The following is a 22,074-nucleotide window of genomic DNA, read 5'->3' as shown; positions in this document are numbered from 1 at the left end:
TTGAATATTTGTGATGGCTTCTTTCCGTAAATTTCAAACTCGCATTTACATTTAGTGTTATTTATTAAGATTTCATCGAGGAAATTCAGAGTTCTATTTTTATTTTCGACTGTATATTGTGTTGCAGGGTACTGTTTGTTCAAGAAAATTGTTCGAAAAGTGTTCGAAAAGCTAACGTGGCTGTCTTCAATACATCTTAGGTAGAGTTTTAGGTTAAAAGGAGATTTAATCCCATTGCAATTTCAGGCGTTTTCTTAATGATAATGTAAAAAATTTTTTGCTAGTACGACCATGAATAATGATCTATAGGGCCGGAATTCTCTAAATCACGGATCTTGTTGTTCACCAAAATAAACAAAAATAACAACGATGTAAACAAGGCTCTATATGTTGCCTTGTTTCTGATATAGTAAGCTTGGTGAAATATTTAACAAAACTTTAATAAATTAAAAAGTTATGACGATGTAAAACTTACTACCCCTCATTTTGTGGAGGGTATAAATTTATATGGTAATAACTTTTGAAGTTAAAAGATTTTAGATAAAATTAAAACCCTGTCGTTGATATTAAATTTAGTATAATTAGCCAGGGGCAATTAAAAGCACTGCCTCGTTTCAAGATTAATTTAAGACACTATTTTGAATATCTAGGTTTTGGATCGTGATACACGTGAAACCAATTGGTTTATCTGCGGGAATCAACTTGATGGTCTTTCCAATGGTTCATTTGCATTTCACGGCGGCTAACAAAGATTTTTATTTAATAAATATCGAAGCATATTATTTATAGAATATACTCAGGCTTTTATTATGTTTAAAGTGCAAACAAACAAAAAAACTCAAAATTTTTAGAATAGGATTTCAAAAAAAAAATTCATAAGACTTGCAGATTTGAGAAAAACGACTTTTTACATTTTTCAACAATGACATTAAAAAATTAAAAAAAAATTAAAAAAACTGACAATTTAAGGTATAAAAAATTAAACGCAATTTACACCGTTTACATCTGCAAATGAATTGTGTATTCAGTATAAAAAAATTTACATCGACATTAAAAAACAGCTAAAAATTAATTTCTTCTATCATTGCACGTGCATCATTTACAGTAGATTTTTATTTATTCAATCACAAAACATTTTTATTTTTAAAAGAAAAATATTATAAATAGTTAAACATATCAATATTATTTGTGACACTTGCAAACCGTATATATATAAATTTATATATAAGACATACGAAAAAAAAAAATCGCGTGGAATCATATATAAAACTGTGCAAAGTTAATACGGAATAGTATACAAAAAAGCAGATATATTTGTGGAGAAATAAAGAGCTATTTTTGATGATATATAAGGAGCTATATAATATATATTATAAAAAGTTATTTAACTAGCTAATACAATAAAATAATGTGCACACTGCGCAAACAATAAAATACAGCTCTTATTACAAAAGATTGTTATGGGTATTTAATGTTTAAAAAAGACAAAGTAAATGATAATAAAATAAAAATAAACAAAATCTCCGTACCCAGCCAGCACCTAAAGTGAAATTATACTAACTACCGGCTGGGTAAACAAGCAAATGCCTTAACTAATAAAAGTAGTTATGAAAGTTTATAGCTTTAAAAAGATTATCTAAAAGCTACAAAATTGCTGGATTATTGCCAATTTATGACATATAAGCAAAAGGCCAATAAGATCTCTTTAAATAAACCTTTGCAAGCCTTACATCTAAAAAACGTGATGCTCTGCAAGCTTTACTGAAAAATAATTATTTATTAATCAACTTATCCATAAGTTCTTGCAAAGGAGCTAACTCTCTTTTATCAATCAATCCAAACTCTTGGACAAAATATATAAAATGTTTGAATGAAGTATTAAGATGCGCTTCTTCACCTAAACTGACAACTTGAGGGAAATGCTGGTGATAAATGTGTGCATAAACACGAAACAATCTTTTCAAAATAGTCTTGGCAATGGAAACAAAATTTTTAGGAAATGGCACGCCTATTTTTGATGGAAATAGCGCTTCATTGTCCAATTGATCTTGCACCCACGTCATTAAATAATCTATATACTTAGGAGCAGAACATTTTATTGGCTTTTTCACAGATGTGCCATCTGCCCATAAATACTCAAATTTCGGTCCTGCAGACATAACAGGACATGATTCAGAAGTACAATGGTCTGTTATTGTACCAAACAACATGTTTATTTGATTAAAAAAATCTACTGTGTTCACTGCAATCCACTCATTAAGATCTTCACCCTAAAATTAAAAAATAAAATAATATATTTCTTTATTTTAAGCATTCTGTAGCAATAAAAATACTCATTATAACCATTAAAGAAAGTTACAATCGAAATAAATAATAAATTTTTAACAATCCATTGAACTTATTTAATCTTTTGAACCCATAAAAATAAAAATAAAATTATTTTTGAAGTAATGAGTGGAGATTTTTAAACTTTTAAAAATACTTGGTTAAAAATTTGATACCCTTTCTTCTTTACTTTTAGTGATGTACTATAGAGAGAGAGATAAAGTTCCTCCACTCCACCCCACCCCACGCCCTTTCTTTAAACAAAGTTAACCAAATTAATTAAAAAAGTAATTCTAACTAATTAGATTCAGAAGTGAATAATTTAAAATAATCTAAAAGAAGCAAAAAATTTCATTGATATTCTTTAAAATAATTTCCACAACTCATTTTATATTATTTTACGACAGTTTCTTATAGCTTCTACTTTTTTGTGGTTACAACCCTCTCTCAACTCTATAACTCCAAAACACGAGACGAGTTGAGTGCGGTACTACCAGGGACGTGGTGGAGATCAATCTTGTAGGATTTGCTTTTTTAAGCAAAGGGAGAAGAAGTTAACATCCTATTATTAATATCTAATTATCTATAATAATATCTATGTTTATCTGTTATAGTTTTAAACTTCTTAGTTTCTAAAGAAGTTTTATACTACAAAGTTTTACTATGCAAGTTACAATACATGTATATTTGTGTTTATACTGAAATAGCCCGCTGCTGGAGGCTTCAGTACATACATCAACTATCTTATAGCCTGCTGCCAGTAAAAGAGTGCTGCTACATGGATTAAGGGTTTTGGCTGGGGCAGCAATCTTTTCTTTCATTATTCTTTGTTGTTTTTTTTACTTCCTTTTCTGAAAAATCTGTATGCTATAAAGGTAAGCAAAAAGAGTAAGCAATTGCTGATCTATATACGCTATATATATATATATATATATATATATATATATATATATATATATATATATATATATATATATATATATATATATATATATATATATATATATATATATATATAAATATATATATTCATTAATTTTGTTTTGAATATTTCTGATGAATTATGAATTAACTAAAAAGATATGTAAAAAAGATTTAATTATTAAATTGTTGTTTTCTTCTTTTAAAATTAAGCAATACTTTTCACTAAAAGACTTACCAAGAAATAATAATCGAACATTGTTTACAAATTTAATTGAGTTAACTGTAATGTTTGCTACACTAACTGTCTGAAACTTTTCACAACGCATTGATGAACATTTCAAGGAAGATAAAAAGTCTTACATTTTTCATCATTTAATGAAAAACATTGAGTGTCAAAGGAAAGCCTCCTCTGATTGCTTTTCTATTTTGGATTCTGCTCAAAGCGAGTATGAATTAGAAATTAATAAAAGCTTACATATAAAGTGTCAAAGGCCCTGTTTAAATGAACAAGTCAATCATAAAATTCTTGAACTATTTTGACTATTAATGTAATTAATTTATTTTTTTTTAACTATATGAAACCTATTGAGTTTTTTTATAGAATTATGAAACTGAAGCATTTTGTTATTGTATTTTAATGGTCTTTTTAATCCTTTGTAATAGATTTTAAAATAGATTTTTCTAATAAAGTAATTAATTTGTATCCCTTATAAAAACGGTTTTTTAATGATTTTTTTAAATTTTACTGAAGATGAACTATGTAGTTTGAAACATGTATATCAAACATTTAAAAAGTGTTGTTAATTGAAATTAAATTTTTAGGGGTAGCTCAAGACCCTTAACAGATCCTTAATATAATTTTTTGATTATTAGTAGATTATTATGTCTCCTAGATGTAGGGAAGATATATCTAATGCTTTGAAATTAGCAGTTGTGAAGCAGCATGGTATGGGGCACTCATACAGACAGATATCATTAATGTTGGGGATATCTCATGGTGCTGTTGGATCAATTATAAAGATACATATACATGAAAACTTTGGGGGTGGGGAAACATTTTGACATTTTTAAAAACATTGGTAGGTCCAAGCAGAATGTATTGTTCAATTATGATTCTACTTTGATTTCTGTTTTAGAAATACAAAGAAGATGGCTCATTGGATTCCTCCAGGAGAAACTGTGGGAGAAAACATATCTTGTCAAAATACGAAGATCTCCCACAAAGTCAAGCAAATGCTTACAGCAGGAACTTTGGAGCAGGGGAATCAATGCAGCCACCTCAACTATCTGTGAGAATTTAATCAGCATATGATTGGTGTCACGTATAGCTTCCAGAAAGCCCCTGCTGACTGACAGACACTGGAAGCTTTTGCAAAGAAGTTCATGGGGAAGAATGCAGACTTTTGGAGAAACATCTCACAGACAAGACCAAAATCTGCATTAGGAATGACAGTGGGAAAATTAGGTTGAGGAGAAAAACTGGGGAAAGGTTTAAATTTGTGATACCCACTGTAAAGCATCCTGCTGCTGTAATGATATGGGGAGCATTTTCAGCTGGAGGGGCTGGATGTATTTGTTTTCTAAAGGTTGACAGACTTTGGATTGGCCCCCTCAGTCTGCTGACTTGAACCTAATTGAAAATATCTGGTCAGTATTAAAAAGGAAGGTTTGGACACACTTTTAGGAATACCACTGAACTCAAGGCCAGAATTATTAGAGTTTGGAATTATGAACTATCACTTAATTTTTTTCAAAAATTAGCATTGTCAATGACTGATAGGCTTAAAGCTGTTATCAGGACCAAAGGCTATTCAATAGACTATTAATTGATGTTTTTTTATATATGGACTTTACTTAACTGTATTATTACTGTGTTTTGTGTTCAATATTGTGTGTATTGATTAATGAAATCCTTAGATCAGTTACCATTTTTACCAAATTCAATTGATTGTTTTTTTAATTGTCATCATTGATTGCTTTTGTTGTTTTAATAAAGTTTTGTTTTAATTACAATGTTTTAATTAATTTGCATATTTCATTCTCCCCAAATGTCAGTGTAGAATGGAATAATTTTTTTTTAAATCAAATAAAGTTCCATAAAAAACTTAAAAAAAAATAATTTGATTTTTATATATTGAAATACAGCTCAATATTCTCTAAGACTTTAAAAAAAAAATTTTATATCTTTTTTCCATAAAAAATAAACTATTAAAATCCTTAACTCTTTCATTTAACCACATTTTATTCTATATTTTTTCAAATTAGAAAAAAACAAACAAAAAAAAACAATAAAAAATTTAATAATTAATAAAATATTAATTTAGATAAAAAATAAAATATGAATTCAGAAGTTTCAATAGAAGAGATAAAAAACACGTTGCTATTTAAAAAAATTAAAAAAAAAAATTTAGAAATAATGTTTATATATATTTTTTTTTATATTATTATTTCTATTATTTTTTTCAGGGATGCGGAGTTCTAAAAAGGACTCTGGATTTGAAAGTCAAAAAAAGATTACTTTATTCTAGTTTTTAGTATCCAGGAGCTCTAAAAATATAAATAAGTTTATAGATTACTAATACAAAAAAAATTAAGACTTTAAGGTTAGAGGAACTATTGTTTTTTGAGCCCGGAGCCCTTAGGTATAACGGCGGCAAGGACTATGGGACTCCAGGACTCCGGGCTTAAAAGCAAAAAGTTTCAAGTCATTAAACCTCATGAATTTTTTTATTATAGCAGATAATAAGTCAACAAATATGTTTAGAGCTTTGGACACTACAGACTTGGAAAAAGTAGAGATATAAAGCCAGAGTCCTTTTGGTACTCCGCATTCCTGATTTTTTTATATTATTTTCATTATTATATTTGATGTAATTCGCTATAACTAGTATATGTTTTTTAATAAATATAATAATTTTAATAACACTATTACAGCCATTTCATAAAAATTAAAAGTCACAAATTAATAAAAGTTTGTACAATTTATTTAAAATACTATTATTGAAGTCAAATTAAATATTTCACTTTGTAAATTATTCCAATTGTTTGCTGCTCCATTCATAATAAATTTATTCTGAGGAATTTACAAATTTCTCTTTAGTATTTTATACTGTGACCTCTTGTTGTTACATTAAATTTGAAAACTGGTTAATTATATAATTTTACACAGCCAATACCTTTAAAAATTTAGTAAAGGTCCAAGTAATGATTCTTGTGTAACTAAAACTGGTCTTGTGTAACTAAAACTGGTTTTGTGGAACTAAAAGCTTTGAGCTTTGAACTTTGAGCAGTGACCATGATAGTATTCTACGAATACTATCATGGTCACTGCTCAAAGGAGCTATTATCTCTAGTTCCATCAACTATAACTCAATCTCAATTGACTCATCAATCAGCAAAGTTTCATTCTTTGTATCTGTCCCTGCATGCTCTAAAAACTTCGTCTAGTCTTTTTCCTGCACTTCAATGCTTTGAAACTGTCTCATTTTCATATTTTCCTGACTCATACAATCTTTAACTTTTTACGCCTTCTGTCAACCATGTCCTTGCTCTATAACACTATTCTTTTTTTCTAGTAACTCCCAACTTAATAGTGGTTGCTTGCAGCCTTGTTGAGAGTGAATCAGAATTGAAAAAAAAAACTATTATTGTTGCATTAAAAGATAGAACTTAAATGACCTTTGCATTTTTATTATGTCTCTTGCTCTTAGCATATAATTTAGAACAAAAAAGAAAAAAAATTAGTAATTAAACTTTGAATGAATGAGTTTTTTATTAAAATTGCTTAAGTCGCCTCTAAATATAAAATTACAATAAAAACATATTAGTAAATATATTATTTTCCTTTTTTTATGTTTACATTATGAATATAAAATGGAAAATAATATTTGTTAAACAATTTTAAAATAAATTATATGAGCTTATATTTTTATATTATATTAAAATCTTTCTAAACATCTTGCAAGTTTCTCTAATCCTATAATATTTTAATATTAAACTTATTGCTGCTGCCGTTACTCATTTGTGTGCATGCACCTAATTTATTATATATATATATATATATATATATATATATATATATATATATATATATTGACAGGTAATTTTTAGGTATTTACGGCTGATGATTGCCTTTGGGCATGAAACTTTAAGTCCCACTATTTAGATGTTTTTACTCATTTAATTAAATAAAGTGTGTGTATATATATATATATATATATATATATATATATATATATATATATATATATATATAAATATATAATTAAATATATAATTACATCGAAATATATTCAAAACAAAATGTTTATACGCAGCCGTTTTAATCAAATTTAACAATTATAAATATCGTATAACAAGAATATGATTTTAAAAGATTTTATTACTGCTCTTTACGGCAAAGAGAATCACAAAAAAACGAAGAAAAAAACAAAAAACATGAAGATACGAAAAGCAAACGAAAAATCTTCTTCAAAAAAGAATAGAAAATTGAAAGGTGAAAATAAAATGAATAAAAACAAGAGAACTTGGAGACCATTTATTTTGTTCAAAAAAAAAAAAAATTTTAAACTGACGCCATTATACCATTTAATAAAAACTATTTTTATTTTACGCCTGTAATGTCTTCATTTTTGACGGTTTGATTTATGTAGTTTTGTAACAATTTTGTAACGTTTTTTATTACACCTGATGATGCTGACCACAAAAGGTCAGCGAAATATTGTGTAAATAAATATATAATTACATCGAAATATATTTAAAACAAAATGTTTATACGCAGCCGTTTTAATCAAATTTAACAAATATAAATATATATATATATATATATATATATATATTTATATTTGTTAAATTTGATTAAAACAAATTTAACAAATATAAATATATATATCTATATTTGTTAAATTTAATCAAATTTAACAAATATAAATATTCGTTTTATTTGATTAAAACGTAACAAATTTGTTACGTTTTAATCAAATTTAACAAATATATATATATAATATATATATATATATATATATATATATATATATATATATATATATTATATAAATATAATTACTTAATTTTGATTTATAGCAATTATTTGCTGCTTTATAAATTGTTTTGTTTATTAAATAGTGTTAAAACATTCATCAAACAATAAGCATTAGTAGCCGAAGTGGTTAGTTTGCAGCGATCCCAAGTGAATGTGAAATGCCATGGTTCAAATCCTTGCGCTTCCAATTTTAATAAAAAATTTTTGTTGTAAATGCAAAGCATTTTAGTGAAGCTGCATTGAGCAGTGAACGCCTTAGGGATGAATAATAAGTTAAAAAGAGTTGAGCAGAGTGAGATAAAAGTACAAAAGGACAGATGTCCAGTGGAAAACAAAGAGCCTCAAAGTAGAAAATTACTAAAAAATGATAAGTATAATGTTGTAAAAATAAACAATAACAATAAACAATAGTCGAGATACGTAAGTGTAATGTGTAGACAGTATCAGTGATGGAGCAGAATTATTCGTTTTATAAGTAGTTATCATGTGGTCTGTATTATTAGGGTGGTAAACATACATTATCGATTTAAGTGTGTCATGGACATCTCGAGTACAGTATGGATTCGTGCCTTATGGTACAGTATGAATACAGGAAGGCCTCCAACTCTCGCCCGAGACAGGCATCCCAAAAGAAGTTCCACTCTGGGTATACACCAGGGTATCTTGTCAAGGTATCCCATTGTGTTATCCCAAATGGACTATTCTCAGAGTATCCTGTCAGGACGATTGCCACAGACCTCTGAATGGACACTGGGACCAGAGGACACTTAGTGGGGCTCAGTATAACTTGCATACAATTGTATGTCACTTTTGTTGAAATGAGTGTCAATAAGTGCAGTGCTTTGTTGCAGTATAACGAGGATCGGTAAGAGTTGTGAACTGTTTTGAGTCTAGTAGATGTGTATGTGATGTAGACAGTCAATGCTGTGTACTTGTGTGTTTCTACTGTAATAAAATGTCTTGATGGTATGAGTTGTAAGTATAAAATTGGTTGAAAGTCATTCAAACTGTCGTAACATAAGTTAGACGTGAATGCTGGAAGTCCAATAACATGTATTTTAAAATAACAGTTTATTGCAACTAGCAATCTGGAAAATTTAAACAGAATTCCACTAATATAGTAACACAAACTCTCATATATCTATTCTACAGCTAATAATCTCTATATATACATATATATATTTTACAACTAATAATCTAAGATTATATGGAATTATGTAAAAGTTATAAGAGTAACTGTGAAAATGTCATGTGACTGTTATGTTAACAGGAGTATCTGAAGTGGAGAAGAATTATTCGTTTTATAAAATAGGTAGCAGGTAGCCTCTTGTCAATTAAACAAACTGTATGTATAGTATGGTTGAGATAGTGTTTACTTATATTCATGGTGACTTGTGTTTAGTATGAGTTTTTAGATTCAAAACAATATTAGTGGTTGGAAGCTGGTTATCAGAATTAAGTTATTTGGTATCTAGTAATAATGTGAGTTTGTGTTTTTTTATTATTTCTCATTATTTTAACAGTGTGAGAATGATACATTAACAATAACATGTGTGTACATTTAGATATAACTTAAGTTTTATTACTCATTTTTTATAGAGGGATGTGTATGGGTGTATGTCACAGAGTTGGAGTAGAATTATTCGTTTTTAAAGTAGTTATCAGATGGTGTATGTAACAGAGCTCTAGTAGAATATTTGGAGTGGAATGATTCGTTTTATATATAGTTAGTGTGGTGTGGCTTCAGTTATAGGTATGATAAATATATATAGTAAGAAGATGCAGTGACTGTAAAAACAATAATAGATGTAGTACCTTTAGTGTATTTGACAGTAATTATGTATTAAATATCATGTATATTTATAGTAACATTACACATATTATGTATAGCCTGATATGCACAAGCACATTATGTAGTACTGGACACCTAATGTGAAACTAGGTCGTACTGGGCAGTGGTTATGCATTTTGGCTGTACACATGCAACCACTAAATGTATATATATACATACCCTTCAACATATATATATATATATATATACCCACAAACATACATACATATACATAAAAATAGGTATGTATCTGTCTACAAATATATACATAAATACATACATATGCACAAACACTCACTGATAAAAAATAGTTACGTATATATTCATACAAACACATGAGTATATATGTGCTCACGCATGTTTATGCACACACATATAGCCCATGGACATACAAATATATTCTAAGACATCCATAAATTATTTATATGTATTATATACATTACACTGGCTATTTCACACATTTATTGTGTTAAATAGGTATTAGAGTAATGTTATAAAGACTTAGTTTGGGTTAAGTATAACTCTATAGGCATAAATTAGCAAATATAAATTCTAGAAATATTAGTACAAATCTTAGAATGACAATCATCGGTGTATTGAGTGGTATATGATTAAAATATAGGTGTTTTATTATCCAATTACCCATGTAGTGTCAAGATGACATTCTCATCAGGACCATTAATTGTCATCAGGGAGTTTCGAAGGTCTGGCGCCTGACCAATGGTCGACACCCTGTGGACACTACCTTGCTAAAATAGAGCACGTGCTCAAATTTGTAGAACACCAGTATTTTATGATGGGATGATGTGCTTTGATTTTAGTTTGTTCTTTTGATGCCTAACCCTGATTAAGGATTTAGTATATCTATATAGAAATGTCGATAGTGACATTTACATAGATATCATTACCCATATTATATGTACCACAGACATACAACATGAGTTGATAGTCACATTGATTCATATTTAAAATGTCTAACCAATTTTAATAAAAAATTTCCAATTTTAATAAAAAAATTTGTTTTTTGTTTTTTTTTAAATACAAAAAAAAACATTTTTGTATTTTAATATTTTGATTTTTTTTGAATTTTATAAAGTTTTACTTTTATTTAAAAATTGCATTATAGCATTTATTTGACATTTTATAAAGTTATTCAATCTTTTGTTTACTAAATAGTGTTAAAAATTAGCAGATTAGTGTGCCTTAGTGGTTAACTCAATGCGCTTCCAAAATACAACCCGAGGTTTCAAATCCCATCACTTGCAATTAATTATTTTTTTTAATCTTTCCCAATTTTTTAAAATGTAAAATAAAACATTTTTAAAGTATTATTGATGTTATATACATAACATAAATAAACATATTATATACTGTAACAAACAAAAGTGAGAGAATTTTTAAAGACTTGTTAAAATTGTTTTGAAATAAAAAAACTATATAACAAATAAGTATAGAAATGTTCGGTGTGAAATAAACCATCTGTATTATACGGGTCATGGTAAGTCCATTTTTTTACATATTTTAAAATCTAATTTTCACATGTATTTTTAACTTTTTATACCGATAACATGAAACGCGTGCAGTTTTTCGTCTTATATGTCCACCCATGTCCAAAATATTTTATTTTAGATAATTTGGTCATGGCTGTTTGCAAGTTTTTTTTATAATAAGTGTTGTGGTAATTAGGTTTCCAAAAGAAAAAAAAACCAAAACTAACAAAATCGGAAATTAAAATAAATTTACATGAAAAAAAAAAAGAAAAATTAGTAATTTAAATAATTTTTGTGTTCTGCTTTTATTTTTGTTTCTTTAAAGTTGTTGTAATTTTTAGCAACAAAATTGGATAAGGCAAAGCAAAAAAAAAAACAACATTAGAAGTTGACATTAAAAAGAATGATTTTCCTATATTTATTTCTTTTTTTTTTAAAAAAGAAGAAAGCGAAAATATAATTTTATTGTTTAACAAGTATATATTGTTCCTATATGAAAATGATTAAGTAACGCATACATATACTTTTGTGTACAACTTTTTTTTTTTTATACAATTATATTTATTTTTCATAATGATACGCACGTTTAGCTTAGTCAGATAAGGCCTTTACTTTATACACGGAATGTTCGTGGTTAAAACTCTACCTCTTCAAACTTTTTTTGTTTTTCTACTGGCCCCTTTCTTTTGGTTTACTATGTAATTGGTGAAAAATGCATAAATAATTATTAACAATTTTTATTAAAAATTGCATAACAATTAATTATAGTTATTATTAATAATTGTTAACCAATAACATAGTAGATCAAAAGGTAGGAAGCAGGTAGAACTAAATGCACATAGCCTAATGCTAAAAAGCAACAGGTATCCAAAATAACAAAGCGCTAAAAGATTAGCGATCAAAAATGTACAGGAATAGAAAGGTAATATCAGCCTCATTCAAGATAATATAACCATATTATTTAGATTTATATAAACTATACATTAATTTATTAAGCTATATATGACTGAAAACATGCTTTACAAATTTTGATAATCAGTTTTAAAATAATTTTTATAACTAGAGTTGTAGAAAAAAAGTTATACACCTTAAAAAAGTTACTTTTTGGTACCGGAAACAAACTTAAATTTTTATTACAACAACTCATGTGTTAAGCAGTGGAAGAACAACTTATCATGCGCTTCGTACGGCCAATGCATGTTACTAAAATTTTAGTTTGAATTCATCACTCAAGATGGCAGCACAATTGACGTGCCTCTAAGGTACACACACCTCCAAGGTACACCACTTTCCCACAAGGTACACCACTTTTTTTTTTAATTTTTTTTTTAACTAATAAATCAGGTAGAAAAAATTTGTATTTTAATTATAAAAAACAAAAGTTAAAAGTTGGAAACTTTACTTCTATGCAATTGGCAAATAAATCTTTTTGACAAAAAAAAATAATAATAATAATAAGTAATTAAATTGTCTGATTTTGGTAAAAGTTTTTTATAACAAGTCAACATGCTAAAATTTTTATACATTTACCATAACTTTTAACACTTATTTTTAATAATTGTATACTGTAAAAGTTATTAAAAAAATATCTGCAAATGTTTATTAAAAATTTGCGACCATGCTGTATTGAACTTTTAGTTTAGCCAAATTACAACAACAACAACAACAACAACAACAACAAAAAATTTATAAACTGACTCTAATAAAATTCATAAATTGACTCTATACTTTTAAAACATTTAAAAATTTAAAATGTTTAAAAAAGTAGAATTGAAATTTGAATTTATAAAGTTTTATAATATTTAAATTGAGTTTATTTAATATTTTAATTGCTTCAGCGATGTTTCTTGTTGTAAGTTTAAAACTATAAAATGTCTGGAAACATTATTTGTATATTTGCGCGTTCGAATAATTTTTTCGTATTTGTATGTGCTTATTGGTACATAAATTATAACCATTTATTTAGGCTATTTCATCAAAAAATCCACTGTAATTTAACTTCGTAACTTTTAATATAAATTAGATTAATTTAAAACCACTAAGTAAATCCTATTTAAATAAAAAATGAAATGCCTTTAGTTTAAAGATGCCACCCAAACAGGGTTGGACTGATGAGGGGGTTGGGGTTTCCCTCCTCCCCAGGCCCCTGCTATGTCTAAAGCCCCTCTTAAAATCAAGATACCCAAACAATTTTTATTTTCCTATACCTTTTAAGAAATAACTATGTGATTAAGGGTTAAATGTAAAAAAAAGGTACCTTGATATAAAATATAGGGAAATTTTATATCAAGGTACCTTTTTTTTACATTTAACCCGGGCCCCTAAATGCCAGTCCGACCATGCTGCCAAAGCCTAAACCTCTATTTATGTCAGTCAATCTATGTACACTACACTATGACTACGGCTATATTAGTCGATGTATATATGTGTATGTATTCTAAGAAACTTTGAAAATTAAAAACAAAGAAATTTTAAATAAACATTGATAAAAGGCAAAACAGTTATGTTAAAGTTAAGGCGCAAAAAATAATTTCAGTTTTTGTTTTTTAAAAAAGATGAGCCTAAAAAACACGTACCCATAACATATTAATAATTATTATTCATAATGATAATTTATATATTTATAATACAAATAATAACTATTATTATTAATGTTATTAACAAATAAAATATACACAATAGTTATAATACTTAAACAAAGTACTTTAAAATGATTTTAAGAAGTCTCATGGAATGAGAGCGCAAAAATAAATTTATTTAGGCTGATATGGCATAACCTCTCTCAGTGGGCATAGTACGTTTTTTCAACATTCTTTGAACGCTTTTATAAGGTTTAAACCCAATAAAAACGTACCGTACCCACAGGGCTGGCTATTACATTAGTATGAATTTTACTCTTGTGTTTTTTTTTTTTTTTTCATATATTACCCAATAAAAATGTCATATTAAACTTTCACTTCCAGGTAAAAAAATCTCCTATAAAATTTCTATTTTAAATTGAATTTAATATTTTCTCTTTTTATAAATTTTGTGCGAGCCATTATTTATAATTTTGTTATATATATATATATATATATATATATATATATATATATATATATATATATATATATATATATATATATATATATATATATATATATATATATATATATATATATATATATATATATACAATCCTCGTTATATATATACAATTAATGAAAGATATATATACAATTAATGGTAATGAACTTGGAAAGAATTCCATCAGGAATTCTTTCCGAGTTTATTACGATTCTCATCCATCGTAAAAAGAAGTCAGACAAGGTTTAGTCTGATCTTTGAAAATCCTTCATTGCAAAAAAAAATTGGTTAAAACACTTTTGTTCTTCAATAATTTTCCAGATTTCATCATTTAATGATAGGTGGCGGTTATTTCGATTTGTTCTAATCTTTTCATACATAGCGAGTTTTTCAAACATGTCTGATACCATAATATACGTCCTACCCTATCTTAGAACAATATCTTTGTGTGGTCTCTTAAGATTAGCAAAAATTGCATCATATTTAGGCGCTTGTGTACTTTTTATGAATTTTCTTATTTCAGAAAGAGTGGCTTCAAACGGCTCAGTAACATCTTTAGCAACTAATTGGCAAACATGCGCTCCAGAAAACATATTGGTGCAGATTGTACCAATATTATTTTTTAACACATTTAACCTTTTCCAAATTCTAGAGTTTGCAATTGTCTTTCGCTTTTGTTATCTGTATTTTTGGAATTTTCAACAACTTCTTCTAGATTGACTCAATCAAGCAAATCAAAATCTTCAAAATCAAACTTTTGTGCTTCCTCAACAAATTCATTACAAATAAACATATGATTTTGCAGTTCTTTGATACTATCAGAAACTTTGACCATTTTCTAACCTTGATCTGAACAAGTTGAGTAAATATCGTCTACTCTTTTTCCTTCTTTGCAAGCATAGTAATCAGCTGGTCGGCTAAAAGCCTCTCAAATTGTGGTCCGTGCTGAGTGAGCATTCCCAAAGTTTGATCATACAATTTTCCATATTTTGTAAACCGAATACTTCCAGAAAAAACATTTGTATTGAGACGAGAAGCTGAATCAAACATTAATGATGGTTATACATTTTTTATGTCTTTTCCAATAACTTTATAAATTTGATTAGCAGCTTTAAGAATAAATTCTTTTGCTATCTAACGATTCCATGTCACACCAAAAGCTTGAAAAGCTTTTCTAATTATTTAATTCTTCCCCATGTCATCAGCAACCGCCATTGGCAAATTTTCATTAGAATTGACTTTATAAAATGTCTTACTGTATCGTTAATGTCAAAGTCATACTTAACCATTCTACATGAAACAGAAATAGCGACTTTTTCAATGTTATCATGATTTTTGTTTTTCTTTCTCTCTTTTTCTTTCAAAAATTCCAAATTCTATGGCAATATCCTTGAGCTTTGAATGCAAATGATTTTTGAGGTGAGAAACATTACCGGCAAGAATTAAGTTTTTTCTCTATGCACACTTTGCATTTACATTTCTTATTTTCAGTCACTTCAAAATATTTTTTAACTTGTTCGTTTTGCATCTTACTCTATATACAGCTTAAATTGTTGTAAACAAGTTCTCAGAAAAAAAGTTACTTTTTTGAAAAAGTCATCCTTATTACTTGTTATGAATGACGTTATCTATAATGATATTAATGTAATTGATAAGGTTGCGTAATAATATACATCCTATGCAATCTTAACTATCAATCAAAATTACTCTAAAATCTAAAGCACTTATAATTGTATTTAGTTGTGAATATGACACGGTTTGTTAACAGTATACCCAAATATTTACGGTATATCAAACATTTCATTCGGAGTCACATAATAAAAAAACAGTATTAATTCAATACTTTTAAACATTTTATAGATTGCTGTTTGTTTCAAACTGTTTACAAAAAGCAGGTAGTATTTATTCAATGCTATTAAGTCAATAGTATTGACAAAATACATTTTTAAGTGGGAAGTCAAAATCTCAAGAAAGTTTTTTACTGTTGAATAAAAATAGGTGAAAAAAAAGTGATGAAAAAATAAAAAATGAATAAAATATAAAAAGAAATTTTTTACTAGGTACTAAAAATTTATCATTAATAAAATACAGAGTAGTAAAAATCTTACATTACACCGGAATTTAAAGAAGTAACAAAATTTTTTATACATTTTGAAAAGAAGAGTTTATAACAAATAATTAAATATATGTCAGTTAGGATTAAAAAATATTTTTGTTGCAAGATTTTTGCCTGAAGTGGGTGTTAGTTCTGCAATTCTTTACTTCAATGACGGTTAATACGGTCTTAACAGAGTTTATAATTTCCTTAATGTAAAATTTAACTTGAAAATTTTATTGGCGTTTCATCAAAAAGATAGAAATCGTTTAAAAATTATGTTTAAAAAAGATGATGTCAAAGTTTAAAAAAGATTATCATGCTTATTATACTTAGCAGACAATTGTTAAGTTTCAAAGCTTAAGTATTACTATAACTTCAAAAATCGTGTTGTAAGCAAAGTTAATAAAGCTTTATTTTAACGTGATTTTGACAATTGTCATCTTTTTTTATGAAAGATCCAGATATTTAGCAATATCTACATTGTAAGATCAGTCTTTCACAGGAAGAGTTGTGATCGCACATCTTTATGTGACCAGGCAAATTACATTTTGCTTTTACGATTTGAGCCCGGCTATTTCAAAAAACATTAAAAAAACTCGCTGAATGAAAAATATTCTGAAATATACCTTAAGTAAAATAAATTAAATCAAAACTTTGAACAAATGTTTTTATATTTGCGAAACGCTTTTAAATAAAGTAACAATTTAGTGACAATGGTTTTTTTTTTAAGTAACGGGTGACAACTAAAAAATGAGACTGGATTTAAAGACATATATCTCTTTAAAGGAATAAGATTTTAAAAATAGGAAAACTGTTTTAGAAGGTATTTTTATTCTAGTTTTTGAATATTTCATGTGTTTTTTTTATTATAGAAAAATGAATAAAAAAATAAATTCAAACAAGAAGAGATTAGAAAATGTGTGTATGAATTTTATTTAAATTACAAAAATGCTGGTAAAAAGTTCACTTATGACCACTTAAAAGTTGAGACCACTTTTAAGTTGTTACCTAAAAGTACTATCTACAAGATAATTAAACGTGCTGAAATTTGGGTACCAAAGAGTTCAAGGAAGTGGAGTAAAAGCTTAAAAAATGACCAGGACAAACATTGAAAGGCTCAAACTCATGTTTGACCATAAAGACGGAGTTTCTCAACGACAGGTAGCTAAAAAGTTTAACTGCACTCAGCAACACATTAGTAAAACATTTAAAAAAAGAACAAATATTAAAACAAGAAAAAAAATGATGATTCCAAAACGCTCTGACTAGCAAAAAGCAGCAGCTAGAACTAATAGCAGTCGATTGTGTCAGAAATTCAAAAATCGTAAACCAATCATTGACGATGAGTCTTATTTCACGTTAAATCACTCCAGTATCAATGGAAATGATATATTTTATACTAGTGATATAAAATCTACTCCATCTACAGTTAAATACCAAAATAAAAAGTTTCTAAAGAAATTACTTCTATGGACTGCTTTTTTGAAAATGGAAATTCTCAACCTTATTTTGTACCAAGTGGACTGGTTGTAAATTAAAGAATCTATTTAAACAAATGTATTAAGAAGAGACTTATTCCATTCACCAATAAGTATCATTCAGATGGTGCATATGTATTCTGGCTAGATTTAGCATTATCTCACTATGCAAAAATAGTAATCATGTACCTAAACAAGGAAAACGTCCATTATGTTGAGAATGCAAATAACCCTGCAAACTTGCCAGATTGTTGTCCTATCGAAAATTTTTGGAGTAATTGAAAGGCCTTGTCTACAAGAATAATTGGCATGCAGAAAATCTTAAAAAATTAAATTCTAGAATCAAGTATTGCCTTAATAAAATTGATATTGAGGTCATACGGAGCCTAGCTCAGTCTATACCAGGCCTAGTTGATAAAGTCAGAAGAAATGGTTTAATTGAGAACAACTGATTATATAATTAAAAACTAGAATAAAAATACTTTCTAGAATATTTTTCCTTTTTGTTTTATCTTACTTCTTTAAAGAGATATGTGACTTTAAATCCAGTCTAGTTTTTTAGTTGTCACCCGTTATAATTTGGCAGTTGTATATATCTTTTAATTTATAATATGTAAATTGTTTAAGTGTGCATTTTTTATAATAAACATTATTAAAAATAAAAAATTGTTTTGTTTTTATAAACGATGACATTCTACGACAACGAAAGTCTTTTTAACAAATTTTAATATAAGAATAATTAAAGTTAATACATTTTAAAAAATTAACAAAATTTCGTTGAAAAAAAAAAGACAAATGTTTTTTTTTCAACGAAAAGCCGTTACAATTAAATAAGTTTGATCTTAAATGCTTTTATATTATCAAAACACTTTTTAATAAAGTAACAAAACACTTCTAGTGAATTTTTATAATAAGTATTAAAAACTGTTTTTTTTTTTTTACTTTTATAATTATGTATGTTTTATGATAAATGTTTATCTTTATGTTGCTTTGAAATAAAAATTACTAATTTATTCGATAGTCCTAGAAAAACAACCGCTCTGACAAAATTATAACTTTTTTTTTCAAAAAGTCAATAAATCATATAAAACAAAACTTTGATGTCAAGTATTTAACATTTGTTTCTATTTAATATTTAATTGCTTTAAAGCAAACGAGCAACTATTTTTCATTACATCCGCCGGTGAGAGGCAAATATTTCTGCCTGCAATTTGACGGTCGCAGCCAGTTAGGAGGCAGAAGCCATTGGAGGCGGCCTCCAAATGGCTTTGCCTCTAAAAATTTTTTCCAGAGACACCATTAGCTTCCGCTTCTCTGTTGGTGTCAGCTTCCAAAACATTTTGCCTCCAAAAAAGAACTCTGGCTGTGGCCACCAATAGAAAGACGGAAGTCACTAGAGGCAGAAGAAAGAAGATTTTGCCGCTAAAAATTAACCGGCAGGCTGCCACCAATAGCTTCTGTCACCAAAAGCTTCCGCCTCCCTAAAAAGTTGGCCTTTCGACACAAAGTTACTTTGCCGTCTGGAGGCATTATCAACTCTGCTGCTAATGATACGAACACCACACTAACCACTAAACAACAGATGTTGTATATATCGATTTCCAAAAAGCATTTAACTCTCATCCTAAACTATTGGTTAAACTTGCATCCTATAAGATAAGAGGTAATCTTCTAAATTGGATTTCCGCATTTCTCACCAATAGATATTAACAAGTCAGGGTCAGTAATTCTCTATCAAACTCAATAAGCATTATTAGTGGAGCTCCACAGAATAGTGTGTTAGGTTCCACTTTGTTTCTATTATATGTTAATGATTCAACTGCTATAACTAATATTCTGGATTGTTGTATAAAATTTTATGCTGATGATATAAAGTCATATAGTTCATACTGTGACATGGATCTAAGCCAAGATTTAGTTGTTGCTCTAAATTGACTCGTATTAGAAACTTGAGCAGAAACTTGACAACTAAAAATTGCTAGTAGTAAGTGTTTTGCAAAATAAAAAATAGCACCTCCCTCATTATGCAAAGGTATAAAGATTAACTATAAATTAGGTGAGTGAACTTTGGCGGGGTCTTTAAACCCAAAATATCTAGGAGTAACAACGGACTGTAACCTTAATTATAAAAAACAAATTTCTAACACCCATTTGTACAGAACAATTTATGTTCTTTACGATTGACAACAATAGTCATACCCGGAGTCATATTTATAAATTACACAAACAATTTTGTTGCTTGGATTTAAGAAAATATAGCTTTTCTTACGGAGTTGCTGACATAAGGAACAATATAACTTTGGAGGCTGTGAATGCAAACATTATTTTAACCCTCAGTCAATGTAGCAGCACTCTGCTGCGAGTCAAGCTATTTGATAGTCAATGTGTGTACTTTTTGTTCTCTATAAAAGTTGCTTACGGGGACATTTTTTTTACAAAAAAAATGATGCTTACAGAGAAAAAAAATTAACATGAACACTAAAATGTCCCCAATAATGCTAATGTCCATATATATAAAGCATTTATATATATATATATATATATATATATATATATATATATATATATATATATACATATATATATATATATACATATATATACATATACATATATATACATATAGAGTGAAAACTTAAAAAGTCGACAGAAAAAAAACTGAATTTAAAAATTACCTCTGGTAACATGACTGCATTGCGCAAGTTTCCAGAACCAAGAGTAGCTTCAGCATGCTTCAACAAATCATACTGATGAGTACCTTCTGGTATGCTTTTTTTTGGCTTGAATGTTTTAGTATTTTTGGAGCCAAACAGGAAACTCATCACAGTTTTCAACTTAACAATTTAGATAGATTTTTTTAAATTAACAAAAAATTACGTAAATATATATTTAAATATAATATTTAAACACTAGCCTAATAAATTATCATACATAAACTCTAAACACTTCCTCTTTTTAAAACAAATTTTAATTTAACTTTGGTTATATAAATAAATAAAAAAGTGAAATAAAAAAGAGGATTTGTTAGGTACAATGTTAACAAATTAAAATAAGTTATTGCTCACAAAAAAAACAACAGTTTTCCGTTAATTAATTTGATTAATTAGAATATAAAAAACTGAAAATTGAAAAGATTACTCAAGTATTAATTATTATAAGCTTCAAAATTTTTAACTGTTGAAGTGATTATTAAGTATATAAAATGAGAGTTTAAAATAGAGAATTTTAGGCCATAATAGTGAAAATAGTGTATTTGTGTATTGTTGTAATATAACTGTGTGAAATAGTAAAATATAAGAAATAAATAAACACACACAAAAATAAAGATAAAATAATTGTTGTGCTTTAATAGAAGACACATTAAAAAAATAACTTTAGATACTTATTTGTTCTTTTAGATATTGCTTATTTATTTTAATATTCTTATGATTTTTCAGAGCTATTTCCAAAATGTTTAAATATGAACATTGTGGAAAACTTTTCCCCTTTTTTTTGATTTGCAAAGATTCTCATAATATTATTATAAATTAATGTTGACATCAAATCAAGTTTAATTTTTATTGAAATATCTTAATCAATTCTATTTCCATCAATTCTATTTCCATAGATCATGTACAGTTAACAGAACACAAAAAGCTAGAAACAGCAAATTGAATTAAAGTAAGAAAAAAGTCTACATATTCATCTTTCTATAAAATTTTATATTAAATATACTAGTAAATTTATTAGGAACCTAAATGTAGATTTATCATTGAGGTAATTATGGCTTGCGAATTTAATACTTGTAATTAGTTAGTTGCAAGTATTAAAATAGCGATGTT

General features: G+C 27.2%; 1 protein-coding gene across 1 annotated transcript; it reads right to left on the bottom strand.

Annotated features, from left to right (window-relative positions):
- Positions 1-1,061: 1,061 nt before the first annotated feature.
- On the bottom strand, positions 1,062-21,131 carry LOC100202669 (MOB kinase activator 1B). The gene is made up of 2 exons (XM_065803861.1): positions 20,929-21,131; positions 1,062-2,270 (listed from the first exon to the last, which is right to left on the bottom strand). Exons 1-2 carry the CDS (start codon positions 21,073-21,075, stop codon positions 1,773-1,775), a joined length of 645 nt encoding a protein of 214 aa, XP_065659933.1. The 5' UTR covers positions 21,076-21,131; the 3' UTR covers positions 1,062-1,772.
- Positions 21,132-22,074: the final 943 nt, after the last annotated feature.

This window comes from Hydra vulgaris, chromosome 08 (genome assembly GCF_038396675.1).
Source record: "Hydra vulgaris chromosome 08, alternate assembly HydraT2T_AEP".
Lineage (NCBI taxonomy): Eukaryota > Metazoa > Cnidaria > Hydrozoa > Anthoathecata > Hydridae > Hydra > Hydra vulgaris.
The sequence above is the reverse complement of the archived record's forward strand: the minus strand, read 5'-3'. Positions and strand labels throughout refer to the sequence as shown.